The sequence below is a fragment of the Neovison vison genome, chromosome X (genome assembly GCF_020171115.1).
Source record: "Neovison vison isolate M4711 chromosome X, ASM_NN_V1, whole genome shotgun sequence".
Lineage (NCBI taxonomy): Eukaryota > Metazoa > Chordata > Mammalia > Carnivora > Mustelidae > Neogale > Neogale vison.
The window spans coordinates 15,368,374-15,389,064 of record NC_058105.1 but is presented as its reverse complement, the minus strand read 5'-3'; the positions used below and the strand labels follow the sequence as shown (position 1 = coordinate 15,389,064).

The 20,691-nt window shown below is 44.2% G+C and overlaps 1 protein-coding gene across 1 annotated transcript in view; it reads left to right on the top strand.

The window, feature by feature from the left end:
• Positions 1–13,548, top strand: part of ADGRG4 (adhesion G protein-coupled receptor G4) — an 87,988-nt gene extending 74,440 nt beyond the window's left edge. The window contains exons 19-24 of the mRNA XM_044234682.1: positions 1,951–2,029; positions 4,400–4,680; positions 9,633–9,734; positions 10,648–10,815; positions 13,225–13,266; positions 13,538–13,548. Coding sequence (XP_044090617.1) covers positions 1,951–2,029; positions 4,400–4,680; positions 9,633–9,734; positions 10,648–10,815; positions 13,225–13,266; positions 13,538–13,548 — 683 coding nt within the window. The remainder of the gene's footprint in view (positions 1–1,950; positions 2,030–4,399; positions 4,681–9,632; positions 9,735–10,647; positions 10,816–13,224; positions 13,267–13,537) is intronic.
• Positions 13,549–20,691: the final 7,143 nt, after the last annotated feature.

Here is a 20,691-nt window from a genome sequence, read left to right as displayed (position 1 = left end):
AGCTCCCAGGTCCTTGTCCCCCACACTATAAAAGAACGACACCAAAACAAAAGGGAGCAGATGGCTGCCACATGAGTTGAGGGATTCCCTGTAGCCAAAGAGCCGGTTATGAGCTGGAGCTCTGCACTTTTCTATTCTGCAGCTCTGTGCTGAGGGGGCGGGGTGCAAAGCCCCACACCTCCCCCGAACCTGGGGGGGACAAGAAACTGCCTCACGACAGCCTCTGGAGGAGATGGAGAGGCGAGTAGGGGACAGCCTCCGCACCTTCTCACACGCCTGGAGTCTCTTCCAACTTGTGTGGGCTCACGGGCTTTCTGCCCAAGCTCAGGTCCCCTGCTAGTGAAGCCTTTGCCTGCTCTGCCCATTGGGTACCTGCAAGGTCACCAGGGAGCCACTGCAGAGCTGTCCCGATAAGGGGACTTTCGGAGCATTTAAATATTAAACAAATGCAATCAATGGCGAGGAAAACAAACATGAACATCTGCTTATGTTTGAAGTTCTGTCTTCTTAATGCCAAAGCAACCTGTTGAAAAGTTTTTACTCCGTATTTAAATCCTTGTCCAAGGCAGTTGATCGGTCCACATTTTTTCTTTAATAACCAGTAGGAATAAATAAATTGGAAAAAAAAAAGAAGAAAAAAAAATAACCAGTAGGGGATCTTTTTGTTCAGTAACCGGTTAAGGATTGATTTCTTAATTACCAAAGGGTAAACACAGCTGGGGGACCACCTCACAACTCACACTGTAGATGTGAGGCTTCCCTCCATCCCTCCTTTCTGGCTTCCAACAGATTAAAAAAACCTTTTTAAACACTCAATGTTACATGAGTTTCAGGTGTGCGACATCGTGACTGGACAAGTCTACACGTTCTGCCATGCTTCCTGCAATCTGTCCCCGTACAGCGCCATTCCAGATACCATTCGAGACATTCCCTAGGCTGCGCCTTCCATCCCTGTGACTTACTCATTCCATGACTGGAAGCCTGCCCCTCCCGCCCTCCTTCACCTGTGTTGCCCATCCCCATCCTCTCTCCTCTGGCAACCCTTAGTTTGTTCTTTCTATTTATGGGTCCAGTTTTGTTTTGTTGTTTTTTTTTTTTTCAACAGGTACTTTTGTAAATATCTATATGACGCCAGGCACTGTGCTAACTGTGTGATATACAGATCAGGTGGGACTGTCCTGGACAGTGGAGGATTTTTCAAGATGCTTGGCACTCTGGGATTCAGAACAGCCTTGCAAAGCATCTTACGAAATCCCTAAACCATGTGCAGGTGTAATGCTCTTAGTTGAGGAGAAATACATTGTTAGAAATGAAGAAATCATGTAAGTTTTGCAAATGTACCCACAATTGGATTTTTAAATCCTGTGTCTACACTCACATCACGTTTGACCACTTTGACGGAACTGATTGCTTTATTATAGTCTGGCTGAACTGACTGGTCGTTAACTGGTCGATCTAGTCAAAATGTCAAACTAGTAAAGAGTGTGGAAACAGCCCCCTGTCAGAAAGCACTGAAGGCTGCCGCTGATTGCCTCTGCCCTTCCTCCAAGGTGACCTAGACAAAAAGATCCTGGGAACTAAGGGGCTTTATCGAAAAGGAGAAAAGAATTGGCAGCCCATCATCTGGGAAGAAATGCTTGATGCGAACCTTTCTTACTATGAACTAGATACTTCTATTGCCAAGTTGATTTTTTGGCACTTGAGCTATTTTTAATAACCAGTGGGCGTTGTATTGGAGCCTTTGGCATGCTGTTTAGTTTAGCAGATTGGAGCACTCCTAGAAATGTTTAACTTGGGAAAATTCACAAACATTTTGCAAACAATGGTATTTTGATGCCCGCACATCTGTGGCTCAATTACACAGTGTCTTGGTGTATCAGGGCTCACCATCAATGATCAGGACTTCTCCCACTCCCTAATGGGATGCCTTTGGCTTGCTTCCCCCTCTAGGACTCCCGGGGATCATGGTGGCGATAACATTATGTGTGAAAAAAGATCTATATGGATCTCTGAGCTCAACGACTCCATTGTAAGTACCAGCATCTCTGCTTCTCAGGTGATGATGTGGTGATCAGTGTCTCAGGGGCAGGGAGTGTTTCTGACCTGTGGCTTGGTCTTGACACTGGCTTGTGGGGGGGCGGGGAGACACTCAGCCTCAGCCTTTTTTGGCTTAAACACAGTCACGGTCAAACTCATATAATGATTAGGTGACTGGCTCTGTGTGACCTTGGGCAACTTTACCTCTTCCTTCCATTTCCTCCACTGGAAAATGGGGGGCAATAATGTTTGCTGTTCATGTAGTGTGTAATTAAAATGACATGACATATAGAAAATGTTCAGCATATGGCCTGTTCCACATGTTGTACATAACAGGCCGTGATTACGATTAGAAAGCTCACAGAACCCGGGAGGAGTTGTAGTGAGCACTGTAAGGAAATAGGAAGACGGTTGGAAGACATTTTCCACCATCAACAACAGTCTCCCCCAAAGACCCCACTGCCTTCCTTTGTAAATTGGCTCAGCCTTGTTTTCCTCTCTTCTTTTAATTTTTAAAAATATTTTATTTTATTTTTATTTGAGTTGACAGTTGACACACAACGTTACATTAGCTTCTGGTGTACAACTTAGTGTTTGGACAAGTTTATACATTATGCTGTGTTTGCCATCTTTTGTTTTCTTCTTTTGTTTCTTCTTTATCTTTCCAGAACCTTCTTTTATAGGTGCATAGCCAGTAATTATGTAGCCCTTTAGATAGCATGCTTTCCTTTCATGCTTCTGATTGTTTTTTACTTACCCAGATCCATTCTCTTTATTGTTGCCTCTCAAGCTGTTTTTTTTTTAAAACTACAGATTTCCTCTCTCATCAGACTGCAATGAAATGTGGGAGGTCTCACCCCCCAGATGCCTCCATCTTTTGTGTTGAGTTCCACCTGCCAGCAGGTGCTTTCTAATTATATAATTTCTTGTTATCCTTCCTTTCTCTCTCTTTTCTCTTCCTTTCCTTCTCATCTCCTCCTCTGTCCTTGCTCCTCGCTGTTCCGTGGCATAAAGGGCCCCCAGTGCCTACATATTGGTGATTCTTCTTCAAAGATCAAAAGCAAAAACAAAACCAGAACAAAACCAACTCCACTCCTCCTGAAAAGAGCCCTTTCATATGTGAATTGGTTAGTAAGAGGCAGAGTGCTCTAAGAGCTTTTTTTTTTTTTTTGGTAATTATATTTTGAAGAAGTAATACATGCACATGGTACAAAATTCAAACACACAAAAGGGTAGAGGATGAAAAGTAAGCCCTTTTCCCAACCCCCAGCCACACTGTCTCTCTTCCTTGATGCAACTATTATTACCAACAATCAGATCTGTATAGATATTCTCTTGGACACTCTGTTATCCAAATGGTAAATATACACTGTTCCATACTTAACAATATGTTTTAGGGATAATTCTCTAACCAAACATAGACCAGCACTGTCCCTTTTTAAAATGTTTTCTATAGCCTCCTTTAAGGCTGAAGATGATATTCAGGGAACCCTAAATATTAGACTTTATTAGGGAAATTCAACGCTTTTTTTCCCCCACTCCCTCCCAACGTGTGCACAAACACACACAAACTCACACATATGAACGTATCCACACCAGTGTGAACAATACGATGGCAATGGATTTTCCTGGTTCTAAACAAGAGGTCTCAGCTAAGTTGACACAGAGTTCAACTGGCAAGCTTGTCCCTGTTCAAAACTCAGAGGTAATGCCTCTAGTCATGGGAAATGTTTCAGACGAGATATTTATTCATAGGAATCATCACTTATTTCTTCTTTAATAGAAATGGTAGAGCCATTAAGAGTCCAGTGGCCAGGGTTGCCTTTTGTCGTCCAAACCCGAGGATGTGGAGGGAGGTTTAAAATATACATCATTAACACTGATGATCTCTTCATTGTTTGACATAGCATTCAGGAAAGCCAGTCATTGCTCCTGTCCTTTTACTGTGATATTTATCATGCAAAACAGAATTCATCCTGCAAACAAAAGCTCAGGTGTAAGGTGGTGGGATGGTGGGGGCGGGGGCTGGGAAGAGCCATTTTGGAGGAAAATACATCACTTGTTTTCCTGCTGTTGAGGAACAAAATAGCCTCCCAGGGAATTGGACTGAGAAGTGTCTGCATATCCTCTAGGATTTCTGGCACTGGAAAGAACCCTGGACTGGGGCTCAGGAGATTGGGGTTTGAGCCCCAACCTGCCCCCAGTGAGCATGCGTGAACTCTTGTCAAGGCAGTCCCTCTCTCTAGGTGCAGATGCTCTCAGGTGAACTAAAGCTGACAAGGTGATCTTCAAAGTCTCATTGAAAAGTGCACATGTGTGTTTCTCTGCCTCACAACGGCCTTCTCTTCCTTGTCTCTTACAGTTGTTGGATTAAAGACGATTCTATCTTTTACACCTCAGTTGTGGCTTATTTTTGCCTCATATTTCTACTGAATCTCTCCATGTTCTGCACTGTCCTCGTTCAGCTGAATTCCATGAACTCCCAAAGCCGGAAGACTCGGCGGCAGACGATCCTGCATGACCTCAAAGGCACAATGAGCCTGACATTCTTACTTGGCCTCACCTGGGGGTTTGCTTTTTTTGCCTGGGGACCTGTAAGGATTTTGTTCTTGTATCTTTTTGCCATTTTCAACACGTTGCAAGGTAACTTCTGCTTCTTTGTCCTTTCCGTGGCTAGCCAGAGCTCCCCACCAAAGCTTTGCTGCTTTGGAAAAGATACTCCAAGAGGCTTCTGGTATCGATCAACCGATAGACAGTCATTGGAAACATTACCCAGATGTTCGGACGTCATGAAATGAGCTCACTCTTACTTGGGGATATAGACAAGGACCCAGAGAGCCAACTCAACTCCAGCTAGTTGGCAATGTTTATATCAAACACTGGCTGGTGATACTTTCTACAGTATTCCCAGTATTCCCTGAATACTGTAGAATACTGAACTCTGCATACCGAAGCCACATGGTTCTCGTAAGTGTTCGGGTCCACACTTGTGTTGATATTCTGAAGCACATGATCCCACCGAACACAATAATCACTGCACAGCAGACACATTAAACTGTTGACCCCCTAGACTCTGGCTACATCAGAGATCCAAATATGGTGGGAAGGAGCCAGGCTAGGAAATTAGAGAGTTGTAAAGGAATGAAGATGAAGAGCAAAGAGCCATGGGTCAAGGCAAGAGGCCAAGTTCTAGTCTTGGATTTTGCTCCAAACTGACCTTGAACAAGTCGCCACAGCTGGTTGAATTAGATGACCGTAAGCTAATGTCTCTATAGCTCTTTAATTTTATTCCCATTTTCTGCTGAAAGAAGGAAATGATAGTGTTGTGGTAGGTGATTGCATGGTAGGGCAAAGACGTCACGAGCAGTAAGAGTGAGGGGTCTGGTTAATACACCTCTGACTCACTGTTGATGTTCATTTTAACCTGACTTTGCCTGTTACAAATCTTCAGGGGAAGAGGCATGCAGAATGATTTCCTGGGAGTGTCGGGCTCTGCTCCATGCTCTTCTTGTCCTCAAATTTGGCCCAGTTCATTTAAACTACTGGGGCGGCTGGGAGGAGCTTGGGCAGTGCATTGAATGAGGGTCTCCCTGAGTGCTCCAAACTACTTATCCACTCACTAAACCCCTTTACCAGACTCCAGGCCTTTGGTAGTCCATAGGATGTTCCAGCAAGAGAAGAGTTCCATGGTCAAAGAATTTCAGGAAACGCAGCAAACTATATTCCCCCATTCTTAAAATGGCACCATCTATATTATCATGGTGAAAGTTCTGAGAACTTGTGCTTGGAAAAAAAAAAAAGATTTGTTTCAACCAAACTTTTTGTTTTTTTTAAAGCCTCAGAGCACTTTGTCGTATCATTATTAACCCTTGCAGAACCTTGGGGAGTATGACTTGGTGTGTAGTTACTCTATGGCAGGCATTTGCAAGGAGATGGAGCAGCAATCTAGAATAAGGCACAACATTTGCTCTCATGTCTTTCGATTCAAGAAACCATCTCATTTTAGAGCAATGAAGTGTATCTGCCGAAATTTCTGTCCCACCAAATTCTTCCAAGCATGTTCTGATTGGAATGTAAAAAGGCACAGAAAGCCCGGTTATAGAACATATGCAGGAGTGGATTAGGAACCCCATCCCTGGGGCAGATTTCTTCCTCAGCAGTAAGTCTGCTCACTAATTCTGACGAGAAACACACTCACCCTATGCCAAGAGGGGCTAACGGGGAAGCTGCTGGAAAGAACAAGAGAGCAAAGCAGTTTAAGGCTTACAAAGGGAGGAGGATGTCTTCAAAGCAAGGGCTCCATTCCTGAGGTGGAAAGGGAAAGTGGTTTCTAAGCAGAAAGCCTCCGTGGCTTCAAAGCAGAATCCAGTGGGGGATCTCCTGAGGACTAAACCCAAAGTCCCACAGATCCCGCATGGACAGAGCCCAGTTGTCTGTCTGTCAGATACGTTTTATGGCAACCAAGCACCAAGCGTTTCTGGTTCTCCTAGTCCTGCCTTACAAGATAGAAGGTGCCCTCCTCCAGAGGGCGGGTTTGCAGCGTCCTGAGTTTCAAACTCAAGTTACCACACGCACACACACACGCACACACGCACACGCACGCATGCACACGCATGCGCCCTCGGAGCTAGAAGGCAACGGAACAAGTGAACGAATGAGCCATTTAAAAGACAGGTGGCAAGTTTGCAGTTCTGGCTGAAGGGGGTTGCCCTGTGGTCAGGTGTGAAAAATGTTGTGCACAGTGAGCCATTTCTGAAGAAGGGTTGCACAAATAAAAATGCAGGTGACAAAAACCTGACATCTTCCCTCACGCCTGTGTGCTAGTGAGTAAGCAGATCAATCTGTTATTGGAAGGAAAAGGGAAGGCTGACAGGCAGAGAGGGAGAGCTGGGAGGCAGCTCATTGGAATTCATATAATAACCTTTAAGTCTGAGAACAAACTAAACTCCATGCAGGAAGTCAGCACGGTAATACGTGCTTGTGGTCTCTGTTGCCCCTTGTTCCTGCTGAAGCTGGAGGAGTTTTACATGCTCCGAGACTCGGGTTTGCTCTCACCAGGTTGCTGCACCCCCTTCCAGGGGCTGCTGCTCGGAAGGAGTGAGCGCTGCTCCACTCATCACCACCGTCGTTCGGTTACACGGAGATAAAGCCCTCGGGGGAGTGAGTGAGACTTGTCATCCCATTTAGCCTCCAGACTGTTACCTCCCACCTGGAATCAGAGAGTCTCAGGGCTGGGGCTGGGGACCCAAGTTCCTCCCAATCCAACTTCCCCTCGAGTGACAGAAAGTCACGTGCCTCTACCTGGAACTTTCCAGATACGGAGAGCTCACTGTTCTGTAAAGCAGAGCATTCAGTTTCTCTGTCTAATGGAAATATATTTGACATTTAACATCATGTAAATTTAAGGGGTACAACATGTTGATTTGATACACTGATATATTGTAGTATGATTACTGCTGTACCTTCCAATCTGCTCTGCATCTTATCCAGGTCCCCCTTTTCTGAGGGTAGAATGTGCAGTGCAGTGGTTAAGACCTTGGGCTCTGCAACCAGACTTCCTGCGTTTGGTCTTGAGGCTGCCATTTCAATATTAGCCTCGTGACTCGGTCAGATTTACTAGATTTCCAGAACTCTGAGATCTCTCAACTAGAAAAATGACCCTAGCAGCACAATGCCTATGACATAATCATTTCTTAGTAAACACTAGCTTCGATTACCTAGTTTGTCCTCTTCATACCAGCCCTTCTACATCTGTAGCTATAGCTACCATCTCTCCCCACCCCGTGTTCCCACTCCAAGTCTTCTCTATTCTTGAGTACTTCGATTTGTCGTCATCATTTCAAAATGAAGTCTCCCAACCTGAATATTGTGCCGGTAGGGAGAAATGGCCAAGCTGGGTCAGGATGGCGGATTATTCTTACCTGCCTCAACCAACATTCTTGACTTCCACTGATGCCCTAGCTAAAGTGAGCTTTGGGGACATTTACTATTGACTCATGCTCAACTTGCAATGAATTAGGACCACTCCAACCCATTACTAATCAGTTACTTCAGCACAACTGACCAGTGAGGAGGCAAGCTGAACCTTATATAGAGAACAAAGGGTTGCAAACTGCACTTGGGTCAAAAGAAAGATTTTGAGGCCTGAGAACATAATACGAAGGCTGCAGAAACTGAGAGTTTGTGTCTCAAGTGCCTTAGAGTTCAAGTCAACAAACATCGTTTGAGCTGCCACATAGTACTGGAGGCAAAGAGAGAAGTAATACAAGGATTAAAAGCCTTTACAGCTGGGTGAGGAGATGGGCAATACAGGGAGACTGTGGCCACATATAGCAACTCATAGAAGAAACAATGCTATGGGACCTCAGAGGTGGGAAAGATGAGTTTCAGTTTGAGGCACCTGGAAAGGCTTTGTTAATGGGAGATATTTCTGCCAATTCCACACCCAGGCTATAGGAGATCCAATTTGCCCTTCAGAGCATTTACCATCAGGAAAATCTCAAGTCCTACTTTTTTTCTCCCAAGGCGATATTTTAGAGAGAGGGGATGAGAAATGGCCAGGGCTGCTGATGGATGCTCTCAGCCCCTCGATCCCACTTTCAGGACAAAATCAGGGCTGGCAGTGGAAAATGAGGGCACCAAATTTATGGTTTCTACGTGGTGTAACTGTGCCAAAGACTGTGTGTATTAGTTATTTATTGCCATGTAACAAATTACTCCCAAAGTTTAGCAGCCTAAAGTAACAGCACATATTATCATACCCGGTTACTGGGTTGGGAATTTAGGAGCAGCTTAGCTGGGTAGTTCTGGCTCAGGGACTCTTTTTTTTTTTTTAAGTGGGTTCCAGCAGAGCTTAATCTCATGACTCTGAGATCAAGACCTGAGCTGAGATCAAGAGTTGAGCACTTAACCAACTGTGCCACCCAGGTGCCCATGGCTAGGGGACTCTTAGGAAATTGCAGTCAAGCTGTCAGCCAAGGCTGTAGTCATGTGGAAATTTGACTGGCTCTGGAAAATCTGCTTCTAGGAAGCTTCACTCACATGACTGGGGACTGGAAGCCTCACTTCCTCACCATGTGGGCCTCTCCACAGGGCTGCAGAACGTCCTCACACTACAACACTTAGGTTCCTTTGGAGGGAGTAATCAGAGATAGAAGCCACAATGTCTTTTATAAGCTTTTCTTGGAAGTGACATGGCATCACTTCTGCCATATTCTATTGATATGTTGTGGAAAGAGATGACACAAAGATACAAATGCCAGGATGTTTTTTCTGAAAATAAATAAATTGAAAAAACAAATGCCAGGATGTAAGGATCATTAAGAACTATTTTGGAGGTTGACTACCTTTGCACGGCTGCTCTCTCGAGCTCTAGGATTGACAGCAGCCCCGGGGCAAACACTGTGGTTGATAGGAAGTCTTGAAACAGACCTTCTTTACCACCACTGCCTTTGACAGGGAAGTTAGAAAGATGAGCTCAGAAAGCCATAATGGCTCTGGGGTTCCTTAGGAGGACTGTTTAGATCTGGGGCTGAGTGTTGGTGACTGTTGGTGAAAGAAGCTGAAACAGACTGACCTTCTTCTTTTGGACATAGGATTCCTCATTTTCGTGTTTTACTGCCTGATGAAGGAGAGTGTGCGGGAGCAGTGGCAGATACACCTCTGTTGTGGGTGGTTACGACTGGATAATTCCTCGGGTAAGATGCCACTTTGGGTAAGGTTTTGAATTTCACGGGTTTCCCACAACTGATCTGATTAACTTGACTTCTGACTTGAATTCATAGAGCGCTGGCAACATGGAGGCTGTTTGCATGTCATGAACTTGATTTGTACTTTTGTGTTGAAATGAATGAAGTCAAGTGAAGAATGTGATTCGGCCATATTTTAACTTAGTGAAGCTTCTCTTTTGGCCCAGATTCTTGAATTGCTTGTCGTCACTGTCACCTCAATCTCAACTCAATTAAAAAGAATGTTGATTGAGTGCCCTACTATGTTTCAGGCCCTGGGTCACAGGGGCTTTCTGGCCTGTAGCCAACAGTGGGTTGAGTGGATGAGGGAACAAAGAGATGCAGCAGAGGCAGGGAGAATCCTAGCTGAATGGAGCAGTGGCCCGTCCTACTCAGTGAGAGATGTGGTGGACTCCGACGTTGTCTCTGAGATTATCTCCAGTTCAGGCAAATTGATTTTCTGTGTATCAGAGTCTCTTCCATTCAATTCAGACAACTTCTCTCAGCCTCAATGCAAAGCTCAGTCTGTTTTAGGGAAGGCAAGTGCTTGAACTTGAAGATTTTATATATGGCACAGAGATCTCCCTCCTGTATCCTGGGCATGTCAGTAACCCACTGGTCTCTGTGCCAAACTCTAAGGAAAGGAGGCATCCTTGGTAAGTGAATTAGCTCTGGCTGTGTCACACATTACAATATAAATTTCCTTCTCACAACTTCATAGAGAAGCAGACCCTTTGAGGTACCTAGAACAGATACTCTCTGCATTGAGCTTCATATTTTTAACAAGATGATTGAGGTACAATTCATACATCATGCAGTTTGCCCATGTTAAGTGTTGAATTTGATGTATTTTCTGGTTTTAACTTTTATGGTGTCATTTCAGATGGGGACAGCAGGTGCGGGCTACGAGTTGGGTATAAACAAGAGAGACAGAAGAAAACCTTCCAAGACAAATTGTTGACACCATCCTTCAAGTCAACTACCACAAGTTCTACCTTCAAGTCTTTAGGCTCTGCGCAATGCATGCTTTCAGAAATCAGCTTACCAAATGGTGAGGGGAAAACTATGCTGTCTACTCTTACATTCCAAAAATATCAAATTAATGTGAGGCGACATATGTGGTCTTGGGAGTTGGTTCCTCCTCAAAACTAAAAGCACGTGTGCATGTGTATACCTGGGCTCATTCCTGGCTGAGAAAGTGTGTATAGACGCACCTAGTGAACTTGGTACATGCAAACCTGGTAGGTTATTCCACTGAAATGGGAGGGAAGAGACTAGAAGTCAAAACAAATTCATGTGTGATTCAAAACAATGGTCAGAGACTGTGAAAGCCAGAAGGAACCTTAGACAATGTCCAGAGTGATGTCATTTTCCAGATGAGGAACCTTAAGCAGGGAAAGGAAAATGTCTTACAGGTGCTTACTCACCATCAGCAGCAGAACTGGGGTCAGAACTCAGGTGGCCTGGCTCTCAGGCTAGGGCACATCGCACGCCACCAAGAACACCTACTGAGCAGCACGACGTTCTTAGTTGCTCAGCTTCTTCCATAGGAAGAGAAATTTCTAGGTACAGAGACAGCTGTTGAGGTGGAGGTGGTTATTGGAAGGGGAAATGGGTTGGAAGGGAAAGGATTGATCTTTTTTTAGAGATTTTATTTATTTGAGATAGAGAGAGATATCTATCTCTTATGATAGATATCTTATCCATAGAGATAAGAGATATATAGATAGATATAGATATTATATCTTATATATATAAGATATATATCTTATATATTGATAAGAGATATATCTATAGAGAAAAGATATTTATTTATTTGAGATAGACATATCTATCTCTTATGATATATATCTTATCTATCTCTTATGAGATAGAGCTCATAAGAGAGCACAAGTAGAGAGGGAGAAGCAGACTGCCCATTGATGCAGGGCTCAATCCCAGGACCCTGGGATCATGACCTGAGCCAAAAGCAGACCCTTAACCTACTGAGCCACCCAGGCGTCCCAAGAAAGGTTTGATCTAAAAGCCCAAAGTAAAGAGAAAGGCAAAGGGAACAAGAACTTGAGAACTCAAGCTGATGTTGTGATGCCTCTGCTTTGTGTACTGCCCTGGACAATGATGCTTACTTAAGGACCAAAGTTGATTCCAGTTCACACATACAGAACACCTCTGGTGGCCCGGCTGTAGCCATTCGCACATCTCAGTGCTGGTGGAACCGCCGCTTGTATTTTTCATTATAGTGGCTCCACACAGCTGTTCTATTTCCAAGGTCTGCAGCCAATCTGAAATCAGCATGGTGGGTAATAAATAAATAAATAAATAAAGCCACCAAGAGTCACCTGGCTGGCTCGGTTGGTAGAACATGCAACTCTTGATCGCGGGGTCATGAGTTCAAGCCCCACACTGGGTATAGAGATGATTTCAAAAATAAAAAAAAATAATAAATAATAAAATCTTTAAAAAATAATAAGGCACCAAACTTGGAGTCAGAAGGCTTTGGTTCAACTCCCAGCTCTGTCACTAACTCTGTAATCTTGGGCACATCTCTCCCTTAGTGGGAGCTACATTCTTTCTACCCTCAACATGAGGAGGCTAGGATGGACAGATAATCTCCAAAGTGCCTACCAGCTTCTGGACTGTGTGGGACAACATTGTTTCCCAGTTTAGGCTGATTGTCTAGTGTACAGTCTCAGTCTCCTTCTCTGTATGGGAAAGTTGGTGCATATGGAAAGACTCTTTCCATGCCCCCAAGTGTCCATTACTCTCGCCAGCTAACTTGCAGATACATTCCGGTGCTCATATGGAGGCACTGGGGACCCATAGCATATAATAGAGGGCAGAAGTTGTGGAAGCTGCTTAGTAGATAATAGTTGAGGCCGATAGGGAAATACCATTTTTGCAAAAGAGTTCATTGGCATTGGCTCTCTAGCTGTCCCTGGGGGATACTGTTTTATTAGCAAATATATGGCTCAAATGTACATGTCTTTCTTCAGGGGGGATGGTAGTCCCCTGTACCTAAAGTTTTAGGGTTGTTTTTAATAATATCCCCGGCATTTTAGTGTTGTTGTATCAAGTAACAGATCCAGAGAGCCAAGGCCCTGGGGCTGTGACCATGACACAGCTGGTGAGACAGGTAGTCTAGCCTCTTGGCCACAGGTTCCTAATCTGCAGTCTGGATGTGGCCCTCGGAAGGTCAGAGCCAACAGTTTCATTTCCATGAACATGGAGTGAAGACGTGCCTTCTGTAATTACGCAAACAGTGCTGTCAAGATGAACGAATTTACCCTGGGTCCACATGAACTACCCAAGAAAAGCCCCACAACCTTTACTTCCTTTCTAATTCCTCTAGTCACTCCTTCGTTTGGTAAAAAAAAAAAAAAAAAAAAATTGTCTGTTACTTCTACTGTCTGCGAAGTCCCCAGTGCAACAACTGAAAATGTTCTTTTTTTCTTTAACGCAGGTGACTTTGATGAAGATCCCTACTGTTTCTCTCCCTTGAGTTGTAAACTTGTGCCTAATTATGTGGGAAGAATATTACCTGTGGAAGTCAAAACGAATTCCACTCACAAAGATTTCTTGAATAATTCCCAACAGAGATACCCACCTCCCCCTAGCCCCAGATTAGGAAAAATGTTGAGTTTGTGAAACCATCTGCTTCGACTTTGTATTCGAAATATTATTTTGGAAGGCGCAGAATGAAATAGCGTTTCATGGCTATTAAAGTCAGAATAATTCTCCTATTCATTGTTATAGCTGTTTCTTTCTTTTTCTAGGTAAGATTTGAGCCTATAGTCGTGGGATATTGGGGGACACATGTCCACAGCACTGGAGATTTTGTTTCAAAACGCTTAGTGTCCCATCCTGAAAGAAAAGAATTAAGATCAGAGCCCTTAACTTCACTAGGAATGAAATAATTTCAGGCAGTCCCAGTTTTCGGATATTCAGTTGGCTTGACACCCACAGGGGAAGTAGGAAGAGTCTCAAGGTCATACCTTTTGGGAAAAAGTATCCTGTTGGCCTGTCATGACAAAGCATCTGAAATCCCCATTATTCAAGTCACTCTTTGATTGACTCACCTTGTTGACGTGTAACCACGTTTTGTGAAGATCATCATCCTTAGTGTGGCTGGACAGAGAGCTGGGTTCTGAGGAATGTAACAGCAGGAGCTGTTTGAGGCTGGCGGTTCTCTTTAGGAAGGAAAGGACTAGCCAGGGTGACCAGGACAGTGCCGGGACAGAGGTGAAAAAGAGTCACCCAGAGGCCACAGAGTGAGCGCTGATGATGACTTCTGCCTTCTTGTTACTCTGTGGCTAAGCTCGATGCGATCGATGCGTGGCCTTCTTAATTCTCCCCCAGATATTGCTTCTAAGTCTTCCCAGCCAGGCTGGTTTCTCCCATATGGCCTAGGGTAGCAAGGAATAAAGAGATGAACACTTTGGAAGGACACACAAGCAACGGGTATCAGTGGTTGCCTTCAGGAAGGGGAGCCGGGTATCTGGAAAGAAGGGAGAAGGACTTTTCACCCTATACCTCTTGATATTGTTTGAATATTGTATTGAGAGAATATATTGCTCTTTTTAGGCAATAAATGGGGAATCGGACCTTTCCAATGAGAAAGAAAGATAAACTCCTGCATTTCAATACCATAAATCAAATCCCCCATCATCCTTGGGGATACGTATGATATAGTGGGCTGTAGAGACAGCAGAAGTAGCTTCAAATCCCAGCTTTGTCACTCCTTCGAGTTGAAACCCAGGGAAATAAGAGTGATAGTACATTTGTTATAGAGCTCAAGTGAGACTTACATGAAGGCTACATATTTTCAAGCACAGTGAAACACAGTACATCTTCACCCTTTTCTCTTTATAACTCACACCCTCTTACCTCTCAACCACTCCTGGCCCACAGATGGTATTAAAGTTACCACGTTGGATCCTATAAGCAAGAGGGTTTTTTGTGGGTCTTTTTTTTTAAGCTTTCTTTCTTTTTTTAAAAAAGATTTTATTTATTTATTTGACAGACAGCGATCACAAGTAGGCAGGGAGAAGGCAGAGAGAGAGAGGAGGAAGCAAGATCCCCGCTGAGCAGAGAGCCTGATGCGGGGCTCGATTCCAGGACCCTGGGATCATGACCTGAGCCGAAAGCAGCTGCTTAACCGACTGAGCCACCCAGGAGCCACCTGTAAACAAGAGTTAATGCTGACCACTAAATGGACCAGAGCAGTAGTGCCAGTCCAGTTACTGGTATGAAGCTCCTAGACTCCCTTTTGCCCCCTCTACCACCTGAGGCAACATAAAAAAAGGTAGGAAGGCCCTCAGGCCCCTGGATACCTGCCTCAGGGTCAGTCTCCTTGCCTATGAAATTTTGCTCTTGAGGTAATTCCGCAACCATTGTTCTCCATAGGTCCGCTTGTGTACTTTTGTTGTAGGGGAAGGTGAGTGCATGAAAGAGAGAGAGAGAGAGAGTGTGTGTGTGTGTGTGAGGACTACCACAGAATGAAGAAACTGTGTCTTGAATGTTGGAAAATGTCTTAGAACTGAAAATATTGTCACCTTCATTCAAAAAACAAATTTAGGGACAGGGCTTGTGTATAATTTACAAATCTACACACACACACACACACACACACACACACACATATATATATATTCTGCAAATTCTTTGACTTGGGGATCATTTTGGCTGTGAAAATGCCCATGCCTCTTCTGCTTCTGCTGGAGTGATGAATGTACATGCTGTCAAGAACAGAAATATTTTATAGTAAAGATTATGATTCCTGTCATGACTCCTCCTACTAATTAGTAAAACATGGGTTTTCCACAAATGAGAAAACAATATGAAATTATAGGGAAAACAATGATTAAACATCTTTCAGGTACCCTTTGGTTTGCTCTTCCTGAGCCCCCCAAATGGCTGACACTTGTGTGAAGGCAGGCCCACATGATTATGGAAAAGAGACTCTAGAACCTTGGTGCTGCTTTCAATCAACAATCTACCCCCAAGTATTTGTTGAGTGGCGACACGGAGAGAAAGATTCAGATCTGACATCTGTAGGTCACTACATCCAACAGCTTACCATCTTTACTTGGGTAGACCAGATACACACACTAGAATAGTCAACGATCAAAGCAGCGAGGATATGGTGGAGTAGTGCTTCCCAGGCAGTAAATGATGTGCTTTTTAGTCCAGCTGAAGGTGGAGTATTCTAGGTTTGGAGGGTGGCATCTTTGCTAAAGCAGGATTTCATTTTTCGATACCACAGACCAATGTTGTGTATGAAGTACAGGTCAGAAAATTTACAAAGCCCCTTTGGAGCTTCAGGGCATGGGCTCTGTCTTCTGATTCTCTGCAGTGTCTTAGGCACTCTGGGGGCAAGCTTGAAAACACTGACCAGGACTACACTTTATCTGGACCAAGTTTGAAGACACTCCTGCCGAGCACCTGAATCTTTACCTGTTTTGTCGGAAGTCCCAAAGGTGACGGTGACCATCTGCGATGGTCTCCCTCCCCTGAACCCAGAAACATGAGAAGGGTGGTGGCTGGAAGGGTAAGAGGAGGTAAGGCTCATCTTTTTGACAGCTCAGGCCTATCGTTAAAACATGTCCTTCTGGTCCTGACCCTCAGCTATTTAAGGGACATGATGAGTCTGGAGCAATGGAAAAAAGACCTAGTTATATTTCTTTCAATTAGATGAAATAAATGAGATGGATTACATTCATTCTTATAATGTCTGGCACCTCGTAGGCCCTCCGTACATATTCATCATATGCATGGATGAATGAAGAGTCTGCAATACAGAATAAATGAAAACAATGGCTGACTTCCTTATCTAGGGATTCTTATCTTCGTGTTAAGTAAACCTATGTTACCCACGCATACGTGAGCCTCATGGGAGCAGAATCCTTGTCTAGCTTGTCAGTTGCTCTACAGTCAGTGCCTGACATGCTGTTTCAGTTGAGGCTCTTTGGTGGCTGGCGAGGGAAACAACATGTCTTTAAATTGACAATATTGTCACTTTTGGTTACCCAAGGGAAAGGGAACTGGTGGAATGGACTTGGGGAGCTCAAATACTTTATGGGAAGTTTAAAGAATAGGGCTTAAAAAAAAAGAGGTCTACAGATCAGGAACTATAGGGGTAGCTTCCTAGCCAGGACACATCTTGTAAGGGCATCAATTGTGGGAAAAATAAAGAGTAATTTCTTTTATCCTCATGTTATCAGCTTAAGATTCAGAGTCTCACCAGACTGCCTATGATCAGCTGAGCTTGAATTCTAGGCCGTACTAAGTAGTCAGATGAGGGATATTTCAGAAGAAACCTTCAGGGAACCTTCTGGTTTTGATAGTGGTAGGACAGGAGCGTGGATTTACCATCCCACCAAGAACACCCACAGTGGGGGAGAAGTCATTCTGCAAAAAGAAATTAGGGTGCTGGGGCACCTGGGTGGCTCAGTGGGTTAAAGCCTCTGCCTTCAGCTCAGATCATGATCTCAGGCTCCTGGGATTGAGCCCCACATCGGGCTCTCTGCTCGGTGGGGAGCCTTCTTCCTCCTCTCTCTCCGCCTGCCTCTCTGCTTACTTGTGATCTCTCTCTGTCAAATAAATAAAATCTTTAAAAAAATGTTTAAAAGAAATTAGGGTGCTGTTAAGAATGGACAAGTAGTTGGGGGAAATCCCACATTTGCCCACTACGCACAATACAGGACTGAATGTATTTTTGTTGAATGAATGCCTCATTCCCTCATTCAGGAACATACTTCTTCAATGTGCGTGCAACCATGCTTGGAAAAGGAGTGCCCCACCCCCACCACACCTCATTCATGTATTCACTTGGGTTTTTTTTTTGTTTTTTTAAAGATTTTATTTATTTATTTGACAGAGATCACAAGTAGACAGAGAGGCAGGCAGAGAGAGAGGGGGAAGAAGGCTCCCCACCAAGCAGAGAGCCCGATGTGGGGCTCAATCCCAGGACCCTGGGATCATGACCTGAGCCAAAGGCAGAGGCTTTAACCCACTGAGCCACCCCGGTGCCCCTCACTTGTTTTTCAAAGGCTGGGGTATATCAGGACATGCTGAGAAAGCTGGGGAGTTCAAAATAAGCATCCCAGAATGATGGAGAAGAGTGCTGTTACAAATGGTGATTTTAAGAGTTCTTGTGTACAGGGCACCTGGGTGGCTCAGTGGGTTAAGCCGCTGCCTTCGGCTCAGGTCATGATCTCAGGGTCCTGGGATCGAGTCCCGCATCCGGCTCTCTGCTCAGCAGGGAGCCTGCTTCCTCCTCTCTCTCTCTCTCTGCCTGCCTCTCTGCCTACTTGTGATCTCTCTCTCTCTCTCTCTCTGTCAGATAAATAAATAAATAAATAAATCTTTAAAAAAAAAAAAAAGAGTTCTTGTGTACACAGGTTGACCTGTGAGGAAAATCAATATATGAAAACAATCTTCATTGTCTATGGTTTTGCACAATCTCTCCAGAAAACTTCACAACTCATTACATTCTTGGGATGCCTGGGTGGCTCCATTAGTTAAGAGCCTGCCTTCAGCTCAGGTCATGATCCTAGGGTCCTGGGATCGAGCCCGCATGGGGCTCTCTGCTCAGCAGGGAGTCTGCTTCTTCCTCTCCCTCTCCCTGCCACCCTCAAGTAAATAAATAATTTTTTAAACAACTTATTATATTCTTATGTGAAGCTGCTTCACCGTACTGCTCTCTAAAATTTCCCCCACATATTCGACTTCTAGGACCCTTCAGCTCTGATTAAGGAGGGCTCAGTTGTTTGATAAGGCAATGAGAAGGAATGCTGCTTACATTCTCCAGCTGACTATACCATTTTCAGGATAGTAATAAAGTGAGGTTCATAGGAAAGGGGGAGACATATGGCACTCAGGGCCCTGCATTGGAAGGCTCTGGTATGAGTATACTAAAAAAAAAGAAAGAAAGAAAGAACCAGAAGACATGAGTAAGTGGTAACTTCAAATATTGAAAAAAATTCATCTCATCTAAATATATAAGAAAACTACAGATGTTCCTTTAACATATGCAGTCCTATGCAAATGATTATGTAAATTAAACAAAAAGTTGGAACTGGCAAATTCCCAGGTTTCCAAGATTTTCTTATGTTAACCTAGTATTCATCATAGAAACAAGGTTGAGGATTTTTGCTTACATCCCAAAGCACTTAGAAGTGTGGGGGGAGGCAAGATAGAATGACATGTTACATCAAAACTGACTTCGGCTCGGGTCATGATCTCAGGGTCCTGGGATCGAGTCCCGCATCGGGCTCTCTGCTCGGCGGGGAGCCTGCTTCCTCCTCTCTCTCTCTCTGCCTGCCTCTCTGCCTACTTGTGATCTCTCTCTGTCAAATAAATAAAAATAAAATCTTTAAAAAAAAAGTGTTGAAGGACATGCTGGATAGATGGTTAGATGGATGGATGGATGGATGGATGGAATTATGGATGGAAGGGTGGATGGATGGATGGATGGATAGATTGATTGATTGATAGACTGATCATGGTTTTTCCCTTCAAAATGTTGGCCACCTCATCCATCATGCTTGGTTGTGGGCAGCAATGGGACAAGAAATAGAAATGAATCTGAATTGCAGTGAATTTTGATGAAGGCCTAGTTCATGCAATAAAGATTGGGGAAAAAAAATCCTCAGCCCACAAATTCCCAGAGGAATGGAAATCTTTAGAGATAGCTACAGGGGAAGAATGATGACCTAGTGTAACAGGCTCCATCCAATCTTCAAACTCTGGGCCTTTCAGGGGTAGAGATAGAGGGGGATACTTTGTAGTGGGTCAGACTCCCCCAGCCAGCATCACCTGGGTCCATTTCATAGGCCGAAGGAATGAGGTTATGAAGACTGACAGCAGGCTGGCTCAGACCCTAGCTGTCGTCCATCCAGGAAAAATTCTTCCAAGTCCTCTCCCCATGCTGTACTCACCACAGATGGCAGTGTCATAGACATACTCTTCTTTGTTGTTATTGTTTTTGTTTTGTTATATATCAGGACAGAAAGAGCTTCATTTTTTTTCTAAAGGCTGTATTGTACTCTTTTTTAAAAAATTAGATTTATTTATTTTCAGCATAACAGTATTCATTATTTTTTCACCACACCCAGTGCTCCATGCAATCCATGCCCTCTATAATACCCACCACCTGGTACCCCAACCTATGCCATGGAAGATAGAGCAATGAATTAAGTCACAGTTCTACCCGTAACAAGCTGGGATCATCCTTGGGGTAATAAAACATTCACACTTGTGACAATTTGTCCACGGTAACATACTTTAATTGTGTGATAGGGACCTTTAGGCATAATACGCAGTAGCCCCTTAATTACTAATCTAATCCCACAAATACTTACTGAGCCTTCACTCTGATTGAGGAACTGACCAAGACAGACACAGTTCCTACAGTCATCTGGGGAGATGGAAAGTGAACACGAGCAATCACTATCCCGTATGGGATACTCTCATCCACTACGACTGGGGGTTCCGATTTACACGGCTGGTGAGAGGACAAACAGCTAGAGCCTCTCGAGAAAACTGTTTTGTAGCTTCTAACAAGAAGTTAAACATACTCCGTGATCCCACCCTTCCACTCCTAGAAAAATGCAAACATACATCCGCAAAAAGACTTGCACCCAGAGGTTCACAGGCACCTTCTCGTAACAGCCAAGAAAGGGCACACAACTAAAATCGCTCACAACAGGTGAACGGACAGACAAACTGCAGGCTGCTTGTACAATGGACTACTATGTAACAGTAAGCAGTAAGTAGGCAGAGAGGCCAGCAGAGAGAGAGGAGGAAGCAGGCTTCCTGCTGAGCAGAGAGCCCAATGCGGGGCTTGATCCCAGGACCCTGGGATCGTGACCTGAGCCGGAGGCAGAGGCTTTAACCCACTGAGCCACCCAGGTGCCCACAATTGTTT